At 41.4% G+C, this 19,809-nt stretch overlaps 1 protein-coding gene and 1 long non-coding RNA gene across 3 annotated transcripts in view; one reads left to right on the top strand and one right to left on the bottom strand.

The window, feature by feature from the left end:
• LOC311582851 (uncharacterized protein) overlaps nt 1–8,137 on the top strand; it is a 16,746-nt gene extending 8,609 nt beyond the window's left edge. For both annotated transcript variants that reach the window (XR_014774275.1, XM_084756140.1), the window contains 2 exons: nt 4,780–4,844; nt 7,578–8,137. Coding sequence is in view for 1 of the 2 variants with exons in the window: in XM_084756140.1 (XP_084612266.1) it covers nt 4,780–4,844; nt 7,578–7,734 (222 nt within the window). In the remaining variant the exon portion in view is untranslated. The remainder of the gene's footprint in view (nt 1–4,779; nt 4,845–7,577) is intronic.
• LOC311582874 lies at nt 5,456–19,809 on the bottom strand. Its single transcript, XR_014774292.1, has 4 exons — nt 19,692–19,809; nt 11,912–12,028; nt 5,884–5,948; nt 5,456–5,611 (listed from the first exon to the last, which is right to left on the bottom strand). It is a non-coding gene; the product is annotated as an uncharacterized lncRNA (long non-coding RNA).

Below are 19,809 nucleotides of genomic sequence, written 5' to 3'. Positions count from 1 at the left end.
CAAAGACACAGACACATATTAGGCACGTGCATGCATGTGCACACACACACACACACACACACACACACACACACACACACACACACATGGGTGTGTGTGTGAGAGAGATGCTTTACCAAGTCTAGACTAGACTGGATTAATGTCATCAGTAAACTACAATATATACAAGTGCAGTTGAACTGAACATGGATTTGTTATGATGTATTTTCACACACCCAAGAACACAATAGTGAGTGAAGGATCCAAGAGATCATCAGCACCAGAGAATCATCATATCGTATTTGCATGAATCCATAATACACACAAATTATATGGGTGTATTAATATATATTTATATGTGTTTATATATTAATATATACTTATGTATATTAATATATAATTTGTTTGTGTGATGCGTTGTTAGCTGCTTGAGCAGCTATCACTTCAAAATGTCAGCCAACAGAATGAGAAAAGATTTTCCCCAACCCTACATCTGACTGAGGCCTAATTTCCAAAAATATATAGAGAACCTAAGACACTAGGCATCACCAAACCAAATAATCCAATTAAAAATTGGGTACATATCTAAGCAGAGAATTCTTGACAGAGGAATTACAAATGGCTAAGAAGCACTTGAAGAAATGTTCCACATCCTTAGCCAACAGGGAAATGCAAATCAAAATGACTTAGAAATTCCATATTACATCTGTCAGAATTGTTAAGATAAAAAACATAAGTGACACCTCATCTTGGCAAGGATGTGGATAAAGAGGAAACATTTCTCCATTGCTGGTGGGACTGCAAACTTGGACATCTACTTTGGAAATCAATATGGCAGTTTCTTGGAAAATTCATAATCAATCTACCTCAAAACCCAATCTAGCTCAAAACTCCTAGGAAACCATGAGGCAAACCCTAGCTAAGACTCCTACTTATGAGGGATACAAAGCCAAAACCAGCCATCTTTTACAACTAGGCAAGGCTTCCAGTGGAAGAATTGGGACATCAACTCAGCTATAAAACCTGCCACCTACAATTTGCCCTGATAGCATGTGCTTGTGTAAAGCTGGCACAGAAATTGTGGGAAGGCTGGTCCCAGTAACTGGTCCAGCTTGAGGCTCATTCCATGAGAGGGAGCCCACCACTGACACTTCCTGGAAGACCATAAACCAGAGCTCTGACAGACCTTGGATAGAACCAAACAGGACTAGTTATCATTTCTTTATAGTACAATCATTAAAATTCTTTCTTCTAATGTTTTTGATAATACTGCAGTAGAGAATACATTTTTGTATAACACTTTTTAAATTTTATTTTTAATTATGTGCATATGTGTACACAGGTTGGATTTGTGCACACAAGGCCAGAGCCATTGGTTCGCCTTTCAGCTCGAGTTCCAGGCAATTGTAAGCTGCCCAGCTTGGTGCTTGGAATTGAGCTCCAACCTTCTGGAAGAACAATACATTCACTTAACCAGTGAGCCATGTTTCCTCCTCTGATATGACACTGTGGCAATAACAATCTGAAGACTTAAGCTTGTACATACACATTTTTCTGGTATTTCTATTAAAAATCTTTTCCCAGGGATAAGCACAAAGTGATGATGTTATGAAGCTATTCATTACAGCAATATTTCTTGCAGTTTTGAAGCTTCATAAGTTCCCAAGAATAGAGACTTAGTTAAATAAATCACTTCATATTCTAGACACTACCTACCCAACAATTAAAATTATATTATGGAAATACATCCATTAACTGAAAAGCCATGCATAAGCTGTTCACTGTGTGCTTCCATTTTCTTTTTTTAAAATTTAATTTTATTGATTTATTCATATTACATCTCAATGGTTATCCCCTCCCTTGTATCCTCCCATTCCTCCCTCCCTCCCATTTTCCCCTTACTCCCCTACCCTATGACTGTGACTGAGGGGGACCTCCTCCCCCTGCATATGCTCATAGGGCATACATACATGCACGCAGGGGTACACACAGATATGTGTGCATATATGTTTAAAAATAAACTCCCACCAATGACTTGATCTTTCAAACATCAGGAGTTCAGTCATCTTAAGGCTTTGAAAATATTTATGTGTTTTTCTGCAACTTTTTTCCCAATAGACAGCTGGATAAAAACCAATACATCACTTTGGCTTTAATATTATAATCCACCAAAGTCTTCATACTTTTCTACACTTGGGTGGTCAGGTTGTTCAGTGTGTATAGTGTAAGGAACAGATTTTAGATTCCCCAGACAGACATAAAGTTGGGTGTAGTGTTCCACATTTTAACCCCAATGCTCCGACAGTGGAGTGGGAAGCAAAAAGAATCTCAAAAGTCCATGGGGCAGAACCCCTGACATACCCAGCAAAGAAGAACAAAGAGACCCCATCTCAAACAAGGTGAACGTGGAAGACTGACATCTGTGGTTGTCTCCTTTCCTCCACACAAGCACAGCAAGATGCATATGCCCACCAACACACACACACACACACACACACACACACACACACACACACTCACACACACACTCACACACACACTTTTTGTATTAAAATTCTGGCTGTACTATGAACATTCCTCATGCTGTAGGTAGAAACGGAGACAATGGGAATGAGCTTATGGAATTGACACAAATACTCCTCTTACCATCAGACCCTGCTCTGTTGATGTGACTTGTACTCATAAGAGTCCCACTTTCTTTGCTCATGGCATTGAGCCTCTACATGTTAGGACAATGTATCCTCTACAGTGTCAGAATCAATGAGCACTGCTCATTGGTTGAAAAGTGTTAGGCATAACTATTAGCCTGGAAGAAACAATTATATTTGAGCTAAGAATTTTTCCATACACTTTATAGTATATTACTCTAATTTTGTTCTGTAATGAAGATACAGTCCTAAGAAAGTCATCTTAAATACAGTATGAAGCCTCCTAGTCCAGAAACACAGCTATTTTGAAAGTGATTGTGTGTGTATGTGTATGTGTGTGTGTGTGTGTGTGTGTGTGTGTATGTGTGTGTGTGTGCTTGAGAGGCAACTTCCCCTGCTCTATTACACATCATAGTGAAAACGATGAATGAACTATCTGTATCAACTTTATACTATGAAGTATGAGGTTTCAGACATGAGTGAAGTGCACATTTATTCTTTGAAGTAGCTTTTTAGGTAGAATTGACTACAACAGGTCAAAGACAAAGGAACATTGAGATACAAAATACATATATATCCAATGATGGACCATAAGGAGATTAGGAGGATTAGCTCATACATCACAGGTCCTGCTAGATTTCTTCATTTGTCAATAAAACATGCATGCTACACCCCAGTTAAAAATGTTCAATTTGGATTTGTGCAAGAGGTTCACCTGATAAGGTTGGGTAACTAAATGCAGTGTGACTGAGGCTGCAAACATAGGACCCTTTTTCTGACCCAGGATCCCTTTAACAATAACATCACTCTTCATTGCATGTACTCTTAACAAATGCATTATCACATTTACAAATGGCTAATGGCTATTGATGTAAGATTACCTGTTGAAAAATCAGTGGCATGTACAAATCATTTAGGGATCTATATTGTGAGAAGAGATCACACACCTGACAGTGAAGACCACATCAGCCATTCTGGTGATTGCCAACAGCAGTTACTGAGCTCAAGGACAGTCTTATTTGATCAGAAGTGGATGGACTGAAGGAGAGGAAGTGCATTAATAATGAAAGAAAAGAAATGAGATGGTGGAACAGAAAGAAAGCTGAAATAAAGCCAAAGAACCTGGGTTCTCTGCCATTTGTTTGCCGAGGGACTTGTGCAACTAGTTCTTGGTTCACTTACATAATTATATTGAGTACCTTCAGCTACCAAAACAAAATGCTGTAAATGGGGTCACTAGAGCAAATTTTTTTCCTGGTGATTCTTAAGCCTAGAAACCAAGAATTAGGCATTGGAAGGTTGGGTTTTTTCTGAAGCTTCTGTCTTTGGCTCACTGAGAGGCTACCCTCTCTCTGTGTCCTTATATGTCCTTTTGCCTATTTACACATCCATGACCATCTGTACATCCCATTTTCTACTTCACAAGAGAATACAAGTCAAAAAGGATAAGAACAACTGCAACAGCTTTATTTTAGCTTAATGACCTTTTTGAAAACTCCAGCTCTAAGTGGAGGTACATGCTGGCCTGTGGAGTTAGAAATTTAATAACATTAGTTTTCAAAGGGAAAACACAATTGTGCCTATAGCACAGAGTATATTTAAATATGCAATGAGATAACATGTATGCAAATATATGGTAGATTGCAAGATGCTATGCGATATAATACATTGGTACTGAAAGGATGTATATCATACTACTGCAAAATTAAACCAGGAATAACTGGCGCAGGAGGAACAAACTGCAGACTTCTTATTGTATGTTAAGTGGGGGAAAATGAAAAGTATGTTTAAACATGTGTAGAAGGCAATTGCTTTAAAACATTCAGGCCATTTGGCACTCATCTTTTCATATATATTCCCCAATTTTCTTTCGACCAGTGGCCTATGTTCTTACCATAGAACCCTGAGGGATTCCTGCAAAGCCTTTCTTCTGGGTATTTCTTTTTATTCATGCAGCACATACCACCTTTGTTAGGCACCTGCTTTGTTTTCCTGTGACTTAGTTCATATTTAGAAGATAAATGGACAGAGAAGAAAACATGTGGGCATTAGCCATTCAAAGATTTCTGGTGAGTCTATGTGCTATGATGCCCTGCTTCTGTGTGGGGTTTCTGTTGTGTTTTTACCTAATTTCTGATTCTTTTTCTTTTAGTTTTCCCCTAAATCCCATTTTGTCCCAAATGTCCAGACTTTGCTCATCTTTGAAAGGGATAACTGGTGAGTATAAAAGGACAGATATTCAGAAGTTTTTAGGAGACAAGAGAGATGGGAAAAGAATGAAGAAAATAATGGAAGGACGGAGAAGCTCAGAGAATGGGTGGGTAAAGGTGGGCGGATGAATAGATTGATTGAGGGTGTTTCCACTGGCAGAAAAACAATGCAGCTTCCCTGTTGTGATAAACTACTACTACGTAGTTTCGATCCAGTGAGAGCTTCCTGTTCATGGCATCAGCCATATCTACTCAGGGCTTTTGACAGCTTTGGTTTTCACTTCCTTAGGTGGATTATGAAACTTTGTTCAGAGCTGAAATTTGAACCCTGTAACCTATGCCCTTTAGGGACAAATAAAAACAGATCTTCTGTCAGCTTGGCAAACATCCTATGGCTGAGGAGAGAGACAAGCCAGGGACATCACTGGAGGAACCATTTTAGAGTGTTCTTCCATGGGGCTCCACTCCTCAGCTGTATAGATATAAAAATTCAAATTATCCAGGGAACACTAATTGATAATTGAAATACCTTCTTAAACTACCAAAACTGATGGAAAATCTAAATAAACCCTATAGCTTCACTTGCTTTTAATTTCCTTAAACATCACCAACCTGGGAGGTCAAGCAGTTGAACAACTTTTTAGTGTCACATTGCCTCTTCTGTAGATTGTGTCTGTGACATGTGGGCATCTGAGTTGTCTTCACTACTTTTCAAGGACTTGAGGTCTCCTTTCACTAAAATCACTGACTTTTCACTCCAACCTGTGAATTTATCTAAAGATATTGCCTTTTGAGGTCAATAGGCTGAAAACCCTACTCCCACCTCACACTAATGCCACCATCCTCTGAACATGGTTACAGCATGGACAGACCGGGCAGCAATCTGCTTCCAACCACCTTTCCCCATGTCAGAGACATCTTGTCTCTTTACACTCACAAATTTCCCCAAGCCTATCCTTTGGGGGCCAAGTTTGATATTTGCACCTTCTATCTCTTCACCTTATTAAAACAAAACAAAACAAAATGACAACAAACAAAAAACCCACCCCGCTTTCTTCTGTGAACTGTGTTGCTTCAGTGATAGGCATGCTATATGTTGAGCCAAATGAGCCTGGTGCAAAGATAAGGCCAATGTGTAAAAGAGGATTTCAATGGCTCCGTAAGAAACCACCAAGTTAGCATCTGATCTGGATCCTAACTTGGGTTCTACGTTTCCTGTGTTGTTGTTTTGCTTGAGTGCTACGGTTTGCTTTAACTGTTAACTTGACACAGCCTAGGATCAGCAAGGAAGAGGGTCTCAACGAGAAATGTTCTACTTTGGGCTGGCCTGTGGGCATGTTGGGGAAGGGGTGTGTTAATTAGTTTAACTGACATGGGAAGAGCTGGTCTATTGTGGGTGGCATGGCACCATTTCCTAGGAAAGATGTAGAGGAATTTTAATTCAGAACATGGATGTCTCGCAAGAGATCACATCCAAAGCCCTTCTAGGTCTGTGTGATCTGGCTGGAATACAGTCATGCCTTTAATCCTAGGAGACAGAGGCAAGTGGATCTCTGAGTTCAAGGCCAGCTGGGTACAGAGCAAGTTTCAGGTAAAGAAAAGCTTAGGACCAAGTGTGGTAGTATATGACTTTAAACCCAGCACTCAGGAGACAGGGGCACACAGATCTGTGAGCTCTAGTCAGTTCTGTTCAGATGTTTGGGTTGAGTCAGTGCATTGAAAGCAGTGGAGAGAGACAGGAGGGGGCAGGAAGTGATTTACCAGGAGAGTTTTACAGAGACAGGTTGAGAGAGAACAAGCTAGACACAGGTGAAGATAGAATGAGCCAAAGAATAAGGAGCCAGATTAGAACAGAGTGCTAGAAGTAGTTTGAGGCCAAGCAGAGCAATTCAGTGAAAAACTGAGAGAAGCCCTATTGAATCAGTCAGCTTGGAGAGGAGTTTGAGCCAGAGCAGCTGAGTTGAACCAGCCAGCCAGAGCTCTGGAAGAGAGGCTGAAAGCATTCTTAGGCCTGAATTAGATTGTATGGAGGCTAGAAGCTCCCAGGACTAGGCCTAGATTAGCAGATGGGGGAGTAAGCCTTGGAGAAGGCAATCAAATGAGGCAAATAAAAGTTACCTTAACATAAGGGGTCCTTAGATGTGTAAGAGTATAGAAATTCAGCTGGGCACAAGCAAGCAAACAAGCATACATGCGTTAATTTGTTTCTCCTCTTCACTGTGGATGCAATGTGAAAAGTTGCTTCCAGCTCCTACCTTGATTACCCACAATGATGGACTAGAACCCAGAATTGTGAACTTAAAATAAACCCTTGCTGGGGCATTTTATTACAGAAACAGAGGTGAAACTGGGACATACAGTCTCAGGCAGCCCAGGCTGGCTTCAAACTGGCTATGTAGTCAAGAATGACTTTCAACTCTGGATCCTCCTGCTTCCCAGGGATACAGGGACATAACCATCCGCACTCCGGGAATTTTTTTTTCTTTAATTGTGAGACTGAAAATTGAACCTGGCACCTCATTCAGATTAAGTAAGCAAATCTAGTCTTTTTCTTAACTGTGCAGTCTTCTGCAAGCTAGTTGACCTCTCTGGTCCTTGTGGTTTACATGGTTGGTGTGCCTGTTGTGCCATGTACCACCTGTAGAGAGTGTCTGGAGACTTGTCAGCATGCGTTAGTCACCTTGCTTCTCTTTCGCCTGAACTTCTGCTAATGCTCTCCCTCTCACTGACTCTTCCCTAGCTATCTCTACATCACCCAGCTCGGAACAGGCTTGAATTTGTTTCAGATGCATCACAGCAGTGCCTTCCTCCTGCATACAACTGCTTCTCCCAACCTTGGCCATCCTGCCAGCCCACATAACATACACATGTTGGTATCCATCTGTGTGAAGCCATAAGGCGTGGAAGAATTACCACCACTGAGTCGATGTGTAATCAATGCATAGCAGAACTCCAGATAAGTTGTTTCCTCTTCCTGTCTTCCACTGTCCTGAGATACATAACACAGCTTCTTGGAGCTCCTTCCCTTCACCTCTGAGTCCCTGGACCTCTCAGAAATCAGTGGACAGTGGGAATTTGTGGTTAATTATACTTAATATATTATTCTGTGTCTCTGTATCTTTTCTTTTTGGTTTTGTTCTTTTTTTTCCAAGATAGAGTTCCTCTGTAGCCTTGGCTGCCATAGAACAGGCTGGCCTTGAACTCACAGAGATCCTCCTGTCTCTGCTTCCTCAAGTATGGGATTCCAGGTATGTACCTTCATGCCGAGTTTGTGTCTCTTTATCTTACTCATGAGACTCCACTCTCACACTGTTTTAAGAAACCAAGGCATGAAATAGTTTAAAGGTAACAAATTTTATGTTTTTAACAATTAAAAATATTTATATTTTATACTTTATATTTTAACTGTATTTAAAGTTTTAATAGGTGTTTGCTTGGTGAACAAGGAATTATAAGAAAATGTAGCAGAATTTTGAGTCTTATTCAATTAAGACTACACTATGAAGACATCTCTGCCAATGTTTGTAGAAATGGCTGGAAAGCTTATCCCAAGCCTGCTCTTTTTTCCATAAGATACAAGCAGATCTTCTCCTGGCTGTGAACACTCTCCAGATAGTATTCACAATGAAAAGGGGAACAACTTTCTTTGCATCAATCATCATGACTTGTTCTCAATCGCCTCTCCCCTTCTCAGGCATCTGTTTTCTGAAGACAATGATGATGATGATGATGACGATGACGATGACAGCGACAATGATGGCAAAAACAATGATGATGACAAGCACATTGCAAATGTATTTTGTTAGGATAAAGTCATTAGGGAGGGTCTCTAGCCAAAGTGAGTGATATTCTCAAAAAATGGAGGAAATAAGGAGATGACATGTGATAGCAAGGACAGAGACCATGGAAATAGGTCTACTAGTCAACAAACACTAGATATTTTCTGCAGACCATGAGAAGCGAAGGTGGAGACTCCTAGCATGCAGAACAAACCATCTCCCCTGGGGTCTCAGACTCTGGCCTCCACAACTATGAAGCAAGGAACTATTGTGCAAACCTCTTTGTGGTGTTTCTTCATAGTAGCCCAAGCAAAGAAATATGTCACTCAAGATAGTTTCTACAAGGGAGCAGAGATATGGTCCAGTAGGTAAGTCATGTTTGCTCCGTAAACACGCATGTCTGAGCTCACTCTCCAACACCAACATACAAACTTGGACATGGCTGCATGTGCCTGTAACCCTAGCACTGAGCATGGAGTGGTGATGTGTAAGTCCTAGAGTCAGAATATCTAACTATTCAGTGTGGAAGATTCCGTGAAAGACTGTGGCAAAAGTAAGGTGGACAATGATAGAAAAAGATACCTGATATTAACCTCTGGAGTCCATATGAGCATGCAAGGGCACTGGAATACACTACACACACACACACACACACACACACACACAGACTCTACACATGGGAAGGTATATCACATACAGAAAAAAGGAATAACCAAGTAAATAAAAACATAAACAGATGTTTTTATACAAATCTAGTCTTTTTTTTATTAATCTTATACTGTGTTATTCTTCTGCTCAATAGCAGGAGTTCACACATTTTTATGCCTGTATGTAGTTTTGGGTCCAAATCTAGCCCATCAGAATCATTTAAAATCTTGATTCTGTCAAATATTGCATTTGCTTCCCCTGCCAGTTTCCATCTTCTATGAACTAAACGTTTAGCTCCTGCAGGGTTAGGACTATGCCTACTGTCTCCTGGGAATCAGGAAGTAAATGAGTCAATGGTGCTTAGAGGAGCACTGGCCTCCAAGAAACATATATAGTCTGGGAGAATAGTGATGATTTTATTATTGATGTCACTCGCATGTTCTGTGAATGGCAGATTTCCCACAGGCAAACCAAAGTCAGTAAGATGGAAAATCTTCTCTTTCCGTTAAATTGGCTCACTGGTAAAGTGATAAAAGATTCATGTTTCCACTATAGTTTTTAAAAACCTATCAAAAGTTCCTAACGAATAATCAGCAAATTGATGTTTTATCTCATGTATCTGCCCATATAGCTCTGGCCCGGTCACTTATCTATTTGTTTGTCTATGTACATAACCTTTTGTCTGCTTCTCAGCCTACCTATCTATCTATCTGGGTAGCTAGCTAACACACAGAACAACTGTAAGCCAGAGACAATTCTAGATGTATATTAACTTTTGTGTGTTTGTTCATTCATCAGCTGGCCTGAAGCTCTCTCTTTCAGGGTGACAATTTTCATGTGTTTCTACATTTCCATTAAGAGCAAACATTGTCCCTTGATATTGTGACATAAAAGACAGAGCTTGGACTTCACTCTCTTCTCTCCTCCCTGTGGCCCAGTGCTCATGGACACCTGCTGGCATGCTATCTCACATCTTGGTCATCATTTTCTCCTCACTAACCCAAAGCCAATAAGCCCATTGTCTTTCTGGCCACCTGGGAAATGAAGGGCCTGAGGTGTCCAAGCTCAGAGGAACCCTTCCTGCACGCATCTTTTGATCCTTTAGCCAGGAAGGCGCTGCTTGGTGATAGGGATGCTATACAGATCTATGGCTTGAAGATAGTGATTCTCTTTTTAAGAGAAGCTGTTCTTGGCAGGAACTGGAGTTGACAGGGGTGGGAATAGAACAGGTTTAGTAATCATTTTTCTTCTTTAAATCCCTTGTCTCAATGTTTGTACGTGAAAGGTGTCAGAGGTGTTGCTTTCGGGAGTATACATTTTATTGAATAGCCAGAGTAAATAATCTATGATTTGGGAGGAAATTTCTATCAAATCTACTTGAGGCCTTGTGCAGATAAAGAGATTTGGTATGGATGCAGCGTTAATACTGATCTATAAATAACCCATGGCTATTATTTCTACAGTGTCTGAAACAATGCGTGTCATGCAAAGGCATTTGGGAAACCAGGAGCTTCCCCCAAGCCCAAGAATCCATTTTGTGACCCATCAAGGCAGTTTCTAGGCATCCATGGAGAGTCTGGAAGTCAGGTGCATCCTGGTAGAGTAAGGAAGTAAACTGATGCTCCAGAGTAGCTCTGGGGCCAGTGATGACTGACAAGTTAGGAGATGCTCTGAGCATAGAAATTAATGTTGAAAATGCATAATGTTGAGCTTTGGTCTAATCCCCAAAACATGTCCTCTGTATTGGTCTTGAGGGAATCCCTGTGGATGGATGTCTGCACTCCAGTGGACATAGTCTATATGCAGTCTCACCAAAGGTTCACCCCATAGAAAAATCCAAACTTTAGTTTCTTTGCATAGACCTGCTAAATGAGTTTTAAGGGGCAGAGAAAACCAATATTGGTTAAATATTTACTACTTTCCAAACACTAAGAAAATGTTCATTGAATCTCAAAAGAATCCTTTGAAACATGAGCTCATTTGAAATATGAGAAAACTGACCCCGTAGAGGCTTATATAGATCATCCAGGACAGAAGAGGCAGAGATGAAGTTGACTCTGTACACTCCTAGCTCTTTCATTTACCGTGAGGAAGGGAATGCCATGAAATGTCACTGGAATCCTATATTAAAAATATTACAAACAATGATGAAATATTAGTAGGTCTAAAAGCATTATTCCTCTAAAAATAATCTCTACAAATACCTGGAGCACTGTAGTCTATGTTGAATATGCCAAGTTGAGATAATATTTCAACTTGGTAAGCTCTTCTGCAGTACTTCCTCCAGAATAGAACAGCATTGGACTGTCCATAAAAATTCACAGTGCCACAGATTTGCTTCAGGTGTCAATGAGCCTTTCAGAATTGCATGAAGTGTGTGTGTGTGTGTGTGTGTGTGTGTGTGTGTGTGTGTGTGTGTGTGTGTGTCCTTTATTTCATTTTCAGAAATTTCTTAGTTCATCCCAGAATTCGGGACCCAGGCTTGGCAATTTATGCTTGAAATCACAGCATACAGGATGCCGAGGCAGGAGGACTGCTGTAAGTTTGAGGTCACTCTTCATGCGTTCCAAGCCAATCTGAGCCCCAGAATCAGATCCTGTCTCTCTCAACATAACACAACACAAAAATAATGAAAGTTGAGACTTACTGCAGTAGATTCACTGGACTCTTTTTGAGACTCTTCAATTACTGATGCTTCAGTGGACAACTTAAGGATGGACAACATGAGGAACCAAGGCAGTGGCTTAGAACATGATAAAGGGTCCTTAGGAAGAAAACAGCAGAAATTCACTATGCAGAAAGTCTCAACACACTTCATTTGTTGTGCTTCATATCCACATCCTTCCACCAATCCTCAGTACTCCTTAGGAAAGACCCCAGCACTCAGGAAGCATCCAGGGGAACACAAACACAGGTGGACTTGTATCAGAAAACCTTAGCATAAAGGAAGATTTGAACTGAAGGAAACACTCAGACATTGGGGTAGAATCAGAAATCGGTACTACTTCATTTTATTTCATCTATTTCCTCATTCTAGTTTATTGTTCATTTGTATTGAGACTATGGCCACAAGCTTCTACTACATTACAGAATAAATTCATGACCACACTGGGCATGCTGCCATTTAGACCTTGAATATTTGCCAAATGTCCATGTGTTGAGCAATTGGTCTCCAGTCCATGTTGCCACTGGGAGTTGGTGGAAACTTTAAGGAGTGGTAGGTCATTGGGCCTACTCTCATGGGAAGGATCTAGAGACTCTGGCCCCTCTTCCTCTCTTTCACTTCTCTTCCTGGTCATGATATAGTAAGTAGCCATCTCCCTGGGTACTCTGTCCATGAAGGGCTATGTCATGTCACAGTTCCCAAAAACAACAGGGTCATCCAACCAAGCAGAAACAACCTGGAGCTGATAGAAGCTTCTCTTTATAGCTCAGTTATCTTGGGTGCTCATTGTAGAAAACATCATGAAATAATCCAAGGAATCATCAGCAGAGTTCCATGTCTATAACGTAACCAAACTAAAGCCCTTTTTTCCTTCTTTTTTTTTTTTTTTTTTTTTTTTTTGATGTTCCCTTTCAAACCCTCTGGGCCTCATAGAATTTTGATGAGCAAGGGTTTCATAGCTTTCATTATTGTTCCTTTGTGTCTTCCTGCTCACCTGGCCCTACCCCATTTTTCCCTCTTCTCTCTTACACCATTCTATGCTGTCATTCTCATAGCTCCTGGGAGAGCCTGTAAGCAGTGGCACAGCCATGTTCTGGAGTGAGAATTTTATTTTGCTTTTAAAACAAAACCTAGTTATGTTATATGATATGTTTTTTGTTTTAATCCTAGGTGTGAGAGAGTAAGGCTGCTTCAAATTGTCCACAGCAGTTAAATATAATGTGGCTCGTGCACTAGCAGGAGTGCGGTTTGAGCCAGCTATAGACATTTTAATTCTGGGAACTCTTGTAAGGGTATAAATGCTAGAGCCTGGAGAGGGGCTGGGAGCACTCCAAAGAAGAAGGAGGAGGAAGTTGCCGCTCTGCCCCACCCCCCTACCCCTTTGCTGCTCCTGATTGCTTCTATTGTGGTTGATGAGAAGTTGGAGATACCCTGACTAAGAAGAGTGGACTCATCCCGAAGAACCCAACAACTCTAGTCAGCAGGAAGCAGCCTAAAGAGAACTATACAGCCCCCTCTTTTCCTCTAACCTTCTTTCTCTTCTACCTAGCATAGGGGGACTGGAAGGGATTAGGGTAGATAAGCGTTAGAAGGGAGGTAAAGGTATAGGAACTCAAATAAAGTAGCTCCCCAAAATATGTCAACAATGTTCCTGTTCCATTAGAACTGTGTGCCTCTCTTCTTTTATCCCTTTCACACTCTAATCATGGCGGTCTTTCTGTCTGACCATCTCCTCTACCCATCTTCCTCCTCATCACCATTTTTCTTATTTTATACAACCAGGTAGGTGCCAGCTCCAGGGTACTCAAGCCCACAAGTGACAATTGTGTAGCAAAATATAAGTGCTACCTCAGGGACTTACTGGAGTAGGTAAATAGTATCTTTCATGTGGAGCATTTCTAATCTAAACATCTGCAGTGCCCCAACATTCATTCTTTGGCAGTACAGACATGATGCTAAAAGCAGTTTTAGGTCTAGAACACTTAGATTTTGGGTTTTCTGATTAAGATGTTCACCAAGCAAAGTCTACACAAATACAAAAACTAAAAAGCTCTGAAATCTGAAACACTGTTAGCCCCACATACTGTGGAGAAGAGAGTGACAACGTGTATTTGTGTGCATACCTCTGCCACAGAGGCTTTCTCCACGATGTCCCAGGACCCGTGTAATTGGCTGGTGGTCACTGAGCAGTCTCTCCTATTAACCACCTTAAAAACATAATAGGTATTTTTTATTCCCACTTGCAAATAAAGATTCCAAGGCTGGAAATGGCTAAGTAACTTGCTTAAGGTCATGAAGTTAGAAAGTAGCTGAAGAAAATTTACACCCAATTTACACTCAAGCTCCAAAGTCCACCTCCATACCCAGTGAGCAACACTGCCTACTTCATCTTTCTATCATCCAGCCTGACGTCCCTTGCTCCTGCTCTATGCGAGGCACAAGGTTGGTTTAATCAGTGTTTATTTAATACAACAAAACTGGACCCAGTTTATAGATAAGGAAATTATTTTCCTAGTGCCTTCTTTGGAGTCATGGCATATGAGGGGGTTCTCTCTTTTTTTTAATGTGTTCTGGTTTCAAATCTATTTGTCTAAATTTATTTCTAAATGACAGGATAATCATCTTTCTCATCAGTGCATACCAGCCCAGGACAAAGTGTGGAAACAGCTGTGTGTTCAGGCAATTCATTTCTGAAATGGAACTATCTTGTGCTTCCAGGCCCCCAGATTCATCTCTGAGATGTCCATCAGCCAGGTATGCGGTGTGTTATTAAACATTAGAAGGAGTTAACTGCCCTTGCACAGTGTGCAGCCATTTATTAGGTGCCTCTCAACTGTTGCTGAGTTAACGCTGTTCATGAGATGTGCCTCACTGTCCCCTTAAACACCACTCTCGTGCTCTTTGGGGAAGGAGAGTGATGGATATCTCTAATTACATCCGACCATGCTCTTCTCCACTTGGTTCCCTGCAGGTTATACTATTTGCCAATACCTATTTAACTGTAGCAGTAACAGGAAAAACTCCCAAGTCTAATCAACTAGAAATTCTTCAGCTCTCTCCCACTTTAGGGGAATCATTGTTTTGCAGTTGAGGTCATCTTTATATATGAGAGAGGAGCAAGGCCGGGAGAAAATTGGTATTAAAAATAGAGCCAAGTTCCAGACACTCGCTCTCTAGAGCTCATGGAAAAAGCTGTGGCCTTTTATTATTCATGCTTAGCACTGATCCCATTCCTCTACCTCGGAAGCATGGCAAGGATCCTTCACAGTGATCCTGCAGTGGCTTGAGTTGGCACCTGCTAGGAAGTTTAATTTCCCTCCTCCTTGCCCTGGACAAGACCCATGCCAGGAACTTTCAAGGTAAAGAGCGGACCGACCCACCTGGTCTGCCTGACTGGAACCCTGACCACTTCTCCCATTACCTCTTCCCAGTGCCTAGGGCTGCTGCTGCCTCTGACCTGGAGAACGCCTCCTCCAAAGTTCATAATTTAGGGTCAGAGGTTACCAATCACTAAGTGAAACACTGAACTATGCTACCAATATGATATGAGCATTCTATCCGGCCAGAAAATCCAACTTTTGTAGATAAGTGCCTTTCTTGGGAAGTTAATATCAGCCCTGTCTAATAACAGAACTACAGAAGAGTTTAAAAATATATCTTAAGCAGATGAAAGATATTTAGAAAATGTTAGGTTTGAAAGTGCTACCGATGGCGCTGGGACAGACAAGAAAGGGGAAGGAGCTTGGGTGATGCACCTGCCACTAGATTCTGAATTCAAAATTCTCAATTAATTGCTCTTGGCACTTTTTGGCTATATATGACAACATCAACATTCATGCAGTTAAGAAGCGAGCTTAATAAGTTCAAATAAATTTCCCTATGTCCCTTTGAGGAAGGAAAACTTGAACCTTGGTTAATGGTCCCAAGAGTGTTGATTTTCTCCTTCATCCCCCATTGGGAATGAAGTCAAGTGACGGCCTAGGTGAGGAAAAGGTGAAGCATTTTCACAGGTAACTAGGACAAGAGCCAGGTGCATATGATATTTAATGACCCACTCTTCAGAGCTTGTGGGACCGTCTGACATTTTATGGTTAAATCTGAATTTTGACATCTCTTCCTGCCTTAAAAACAAGCTGAGGATCTCCATAACTCCCCTGATGGAGTTTGCCCAATACCAAGACAGTTGCCTATATTAAGCATCTGTCCAAATCCAAGGCCTAGGTTAGGTAGGGGGCCAGATGCACTTGGATAGTATGAAGAAATATAGAAGGGTTCCAGTGATGTCCAGGGAGAGCCAGAAGAGGCTGATTTTCAGAGCCAGAGTGCTGCCTAATTAGAAACTTAAGGATAGGACACATGCTTGTGTCGACACACACACACACATACCACCTACACCACCTACACCACCACCAACAACAACAAAACAAAAATCACAAACAAACAAAAACAACTGGGGAAATGACTGGGCCAGGATCTCAGGATTGAGTTGAGAAGCTCGTACTCAAGTCAGTATAAATCCTTAACTCTTGTATGCCCAGGTCCAGGATGAGGCTAACCTTGTCAGGAAGTCCTTTTGTCTTATGTTTCCAGATTGAGAGACTAAGGAGATGTGGGAGTCACCGATTCCTGTCAAGGCCTGGGGCAAAGCCTACATGTTGTTTTCAAATCACAGAAACTGACAGGATTGCCAGCTCCTCCTGCATTCCAGCCCATTGCACTTTCATTCACCAAAGACTTGCTTAAGAATTTACTGTGATTCTTTTCCCCCTAGCAATTGGTGCCACCAAAGTGTGTGGTGTGCCCTGTTCTGTTGTGCATAGAGGCAAAATTAGACCATGCCAAGAAAGATGGGTTAGAGACCCAGACTTTCCCTTCTTGAGTTTATTACTGAAGATGCTATAGTACCAATAGAGATAGTTCAAATAGCAGGTCACGTATGATACAGACCCCAGTGGAAGTGCAGAGAATAGGTTTCATGGATGGGAGAGAAGGAAAAGAGCTCCTACTGCGAGGACCATACCAGTGCTTATAGGGCAAGCTTTGTATTAGCATACATATGAAACACAGGGGGGATTTGGACCAGGAGCAGGAATTGTCAGAATGACCTTCATACCTGGGAGATGCCCCTTTACCTAACATCTGTGGTGGGTCCATTCCAGTCAAGGAGTCAAAACTTGCCATCCTCATGCCCACATCAGACCTCAGGATTCGTTCCTCTACACTCTCTGCTTTTCCAGTGAACTGTGTGTGGTCTTTCCCAACAATAAGTAGCATGCCCTCCCCTCTAGAGCAGTGTAAATAAGATTCCTCTGCTTTCATTGCTGATTCCCCTGTGGTTGAGCACTCAGGACCCTAAGGCTAGAGTTACAAGGTCTTTCCTCACCAAAAGGCACAAGCAGTAATACTCCCAGAAGAGAAGGTAGGAAGCCAATCTCCTTCTCAACCATATAAGAAGAATAGTGGTGCAATGCATTGTCACCCCATAGGAAGCCATTGTTAAGCTGAATGGCCATTTGGGACACACATCACACCACCATTCACCTTATGTGAGCATTCTGGAAGAGAATTCCCTTCTTCCTGTTATATGTGTGAGTCCTTAGACACATACTGTCATGGGAGTTTGTCTCGAGAGGGTTTCTCTCTTCACATTGTATTGTTAACTGAGAGGCCATTTGGTGTAATCATCTACTCAAACAGTATGAGACAGTGATCCTTCATAATGCCTGAATGCTGACCTAGTTGGCTAACAAATTAGGAGGGGTAACAGCATCTTACTCTTTTGATATCATTAATGCATCCTGTGTGTAAGACAGCCCTGTGTGTAAACAATCCTGTCCAGGTCCATTGTTCAGGCCTCAATGGGTCACTCACTTTAGGTACATAATCCTAAACTCATTTTTGTAAGTTATTTTGGATGGAAAACATTATTTTTGGTTTGCTAAAGAGCTGACTTAAATTTAGATATAGACACATCTTCATAAAATATATTTATGCATATATCCAGACTATATACCTAAGTGTGTACATAATCTGTATCTACTTTCTTTTCTCTCTCATGTCTTCCTTCCTCTCTTTCATCTCCTTTTTTCTCTTCTCTCATCTCTCTCTCTCTCTCTCTCTCTCTCTCTCTCTCTCTGTCACACACACACACATTTTCCTTCTTCTCTCTTATCACTCCTTTCTTTCTCTTCTCTCACCTCTACCTCTCTCTTCTCTCTTTCTCTGTTTCTGTTTCTGTCTGTCTCTGTCTTTGTCTTTCTCTGTCTCTAAGTCTCTCTCAGTCTCTTTCTGTCTCTGTCTCTGTCTCTGTCTCTCTCTCTCTCTCTCTCTCTCTCTCTCTCTCTCTCTCTCTCTCTCTCTCTCTCACACACACACACACACACACACACACGCACACACACAAACACACCTTGAATTAATTGTTAGGTGTGGTAAGCATCTAGTGCCAGCATTAATTTCCAGTCCCACCTCACTAAGGAATTACCATTGCTTAACCATCACCATTGAATTAACATTGTGAACACAGCAGCTGGTAAGAGTTTACCCCAGGTCCCTTAGTTATCACTCTCTAAACTTAGTGTTAGCTGCATTGGACCAGCAGCCTCAGTCCACCAAACCATGAGAAAGAAACAATGTGCACGGTCCTTTGACAGAACTAAGAAACTGGATTTGTTCCAGCCCTCAGACAAGAGAAGGAATGCCTTGAACGGGTCTGGGCCTCCGTGAAAGTAAGAAACATCTGCCACACCTTGAGAAGAACACCCACACCCAGCTTCTCTGGTGCATTTGGTTATTAACTAGATCATATCGCTAATTTAGTTTCACTGTAATTATTCGTGTTGTTGCATTTCTCTTGTGTAATACTTTGAGAACCTGCGTACAATGGAATATGTCTTATTTATTTCTATGTCTTTAGTGCCTGCCTTATGTAGCTTCTAGCACACACTTAATTAAATGGATGGATGAATGATGGATGGGCAGGTGGGTGGATGGGTTGATGGGTGGATGGATGGATGGATGGATGGATGGATGGATGGATGGATAGATGGATGGATGGATAGATGGGTGGATGGATGGATGGATGGATGGATGGATCGATAGATGGGTGGATGGATGGATGGATGGATGGATGGATGGATGGATGGGAAGATAGGCATATGAATGAGTGGACAGGTGGGTAAGTAGGTAGGTAAATGGTTAGATGATGAAGGACTCTCTAGACAGGTAGATAGGTATATGATAGATTGGTATATAGATAGATGGCTGTATATCACATCTTATGTTTGAGCTCTAGAGACAGAAATTTGTTTTAAAGTATTGACCCTAGTGCCAAATGTCACTACAGCAAGATGCTTATTCTTTAGATAATCAGTCATAGATGATTATACTGACTGCCACTATATTCTTACACACCTCAAGGTTATACTCTCTCGTGACTCTTTATCAAAACTTCTACCTCTCCCAGTCACCACCCTCACCCTCATCTCTCTTGGTCTTATTTTGGACCATTAGAGCTGAAAATTAGCTGTGACTTAAACATCCCCAGAAGGATCTGAAACACTTGCCAGTGAGCAACTTATCTAATCAATACATGAGATACTTAGCTACTTTAAAACCCTTATCCAATATTATGAAATAGTATGTCAAAGCTGCTGGTGCATGATCCTTGAGAAAAAAAAAATGTTTCTGCTTCTCCCATCCCTTGTCCCCAATCCTCAGCCATGACAGCGGACAGTGGTTAACCCCGTCCTTTCTTTCTTACCTTCCTCCTCCTTTCCTTTACTCCAGGGTTCTCTCAGTTCTCTACTGTCAGTGTGCAGGAGGCAGGCCATGATATGCTGATTGGAAGCTCCCCTGCCCTAGGTAGCACTCCTCTTCAG

The sequence above is a fragment of the Acomys minous genome (genome assembly GCF_964271855.1).
Source record: "Acomys minous genome assembly, chromosome: 2".
Taxonomy (NCBI): Eukaryota; Metazoa; Chordata; class Mammalia; order Rodentia; family Muridae; genus Acomys; species Acomys minous.
Note: the sequence above shows the minus strand (reverse complement) of the source record. Positions and strands in the feature narration are given on the sequence as shown.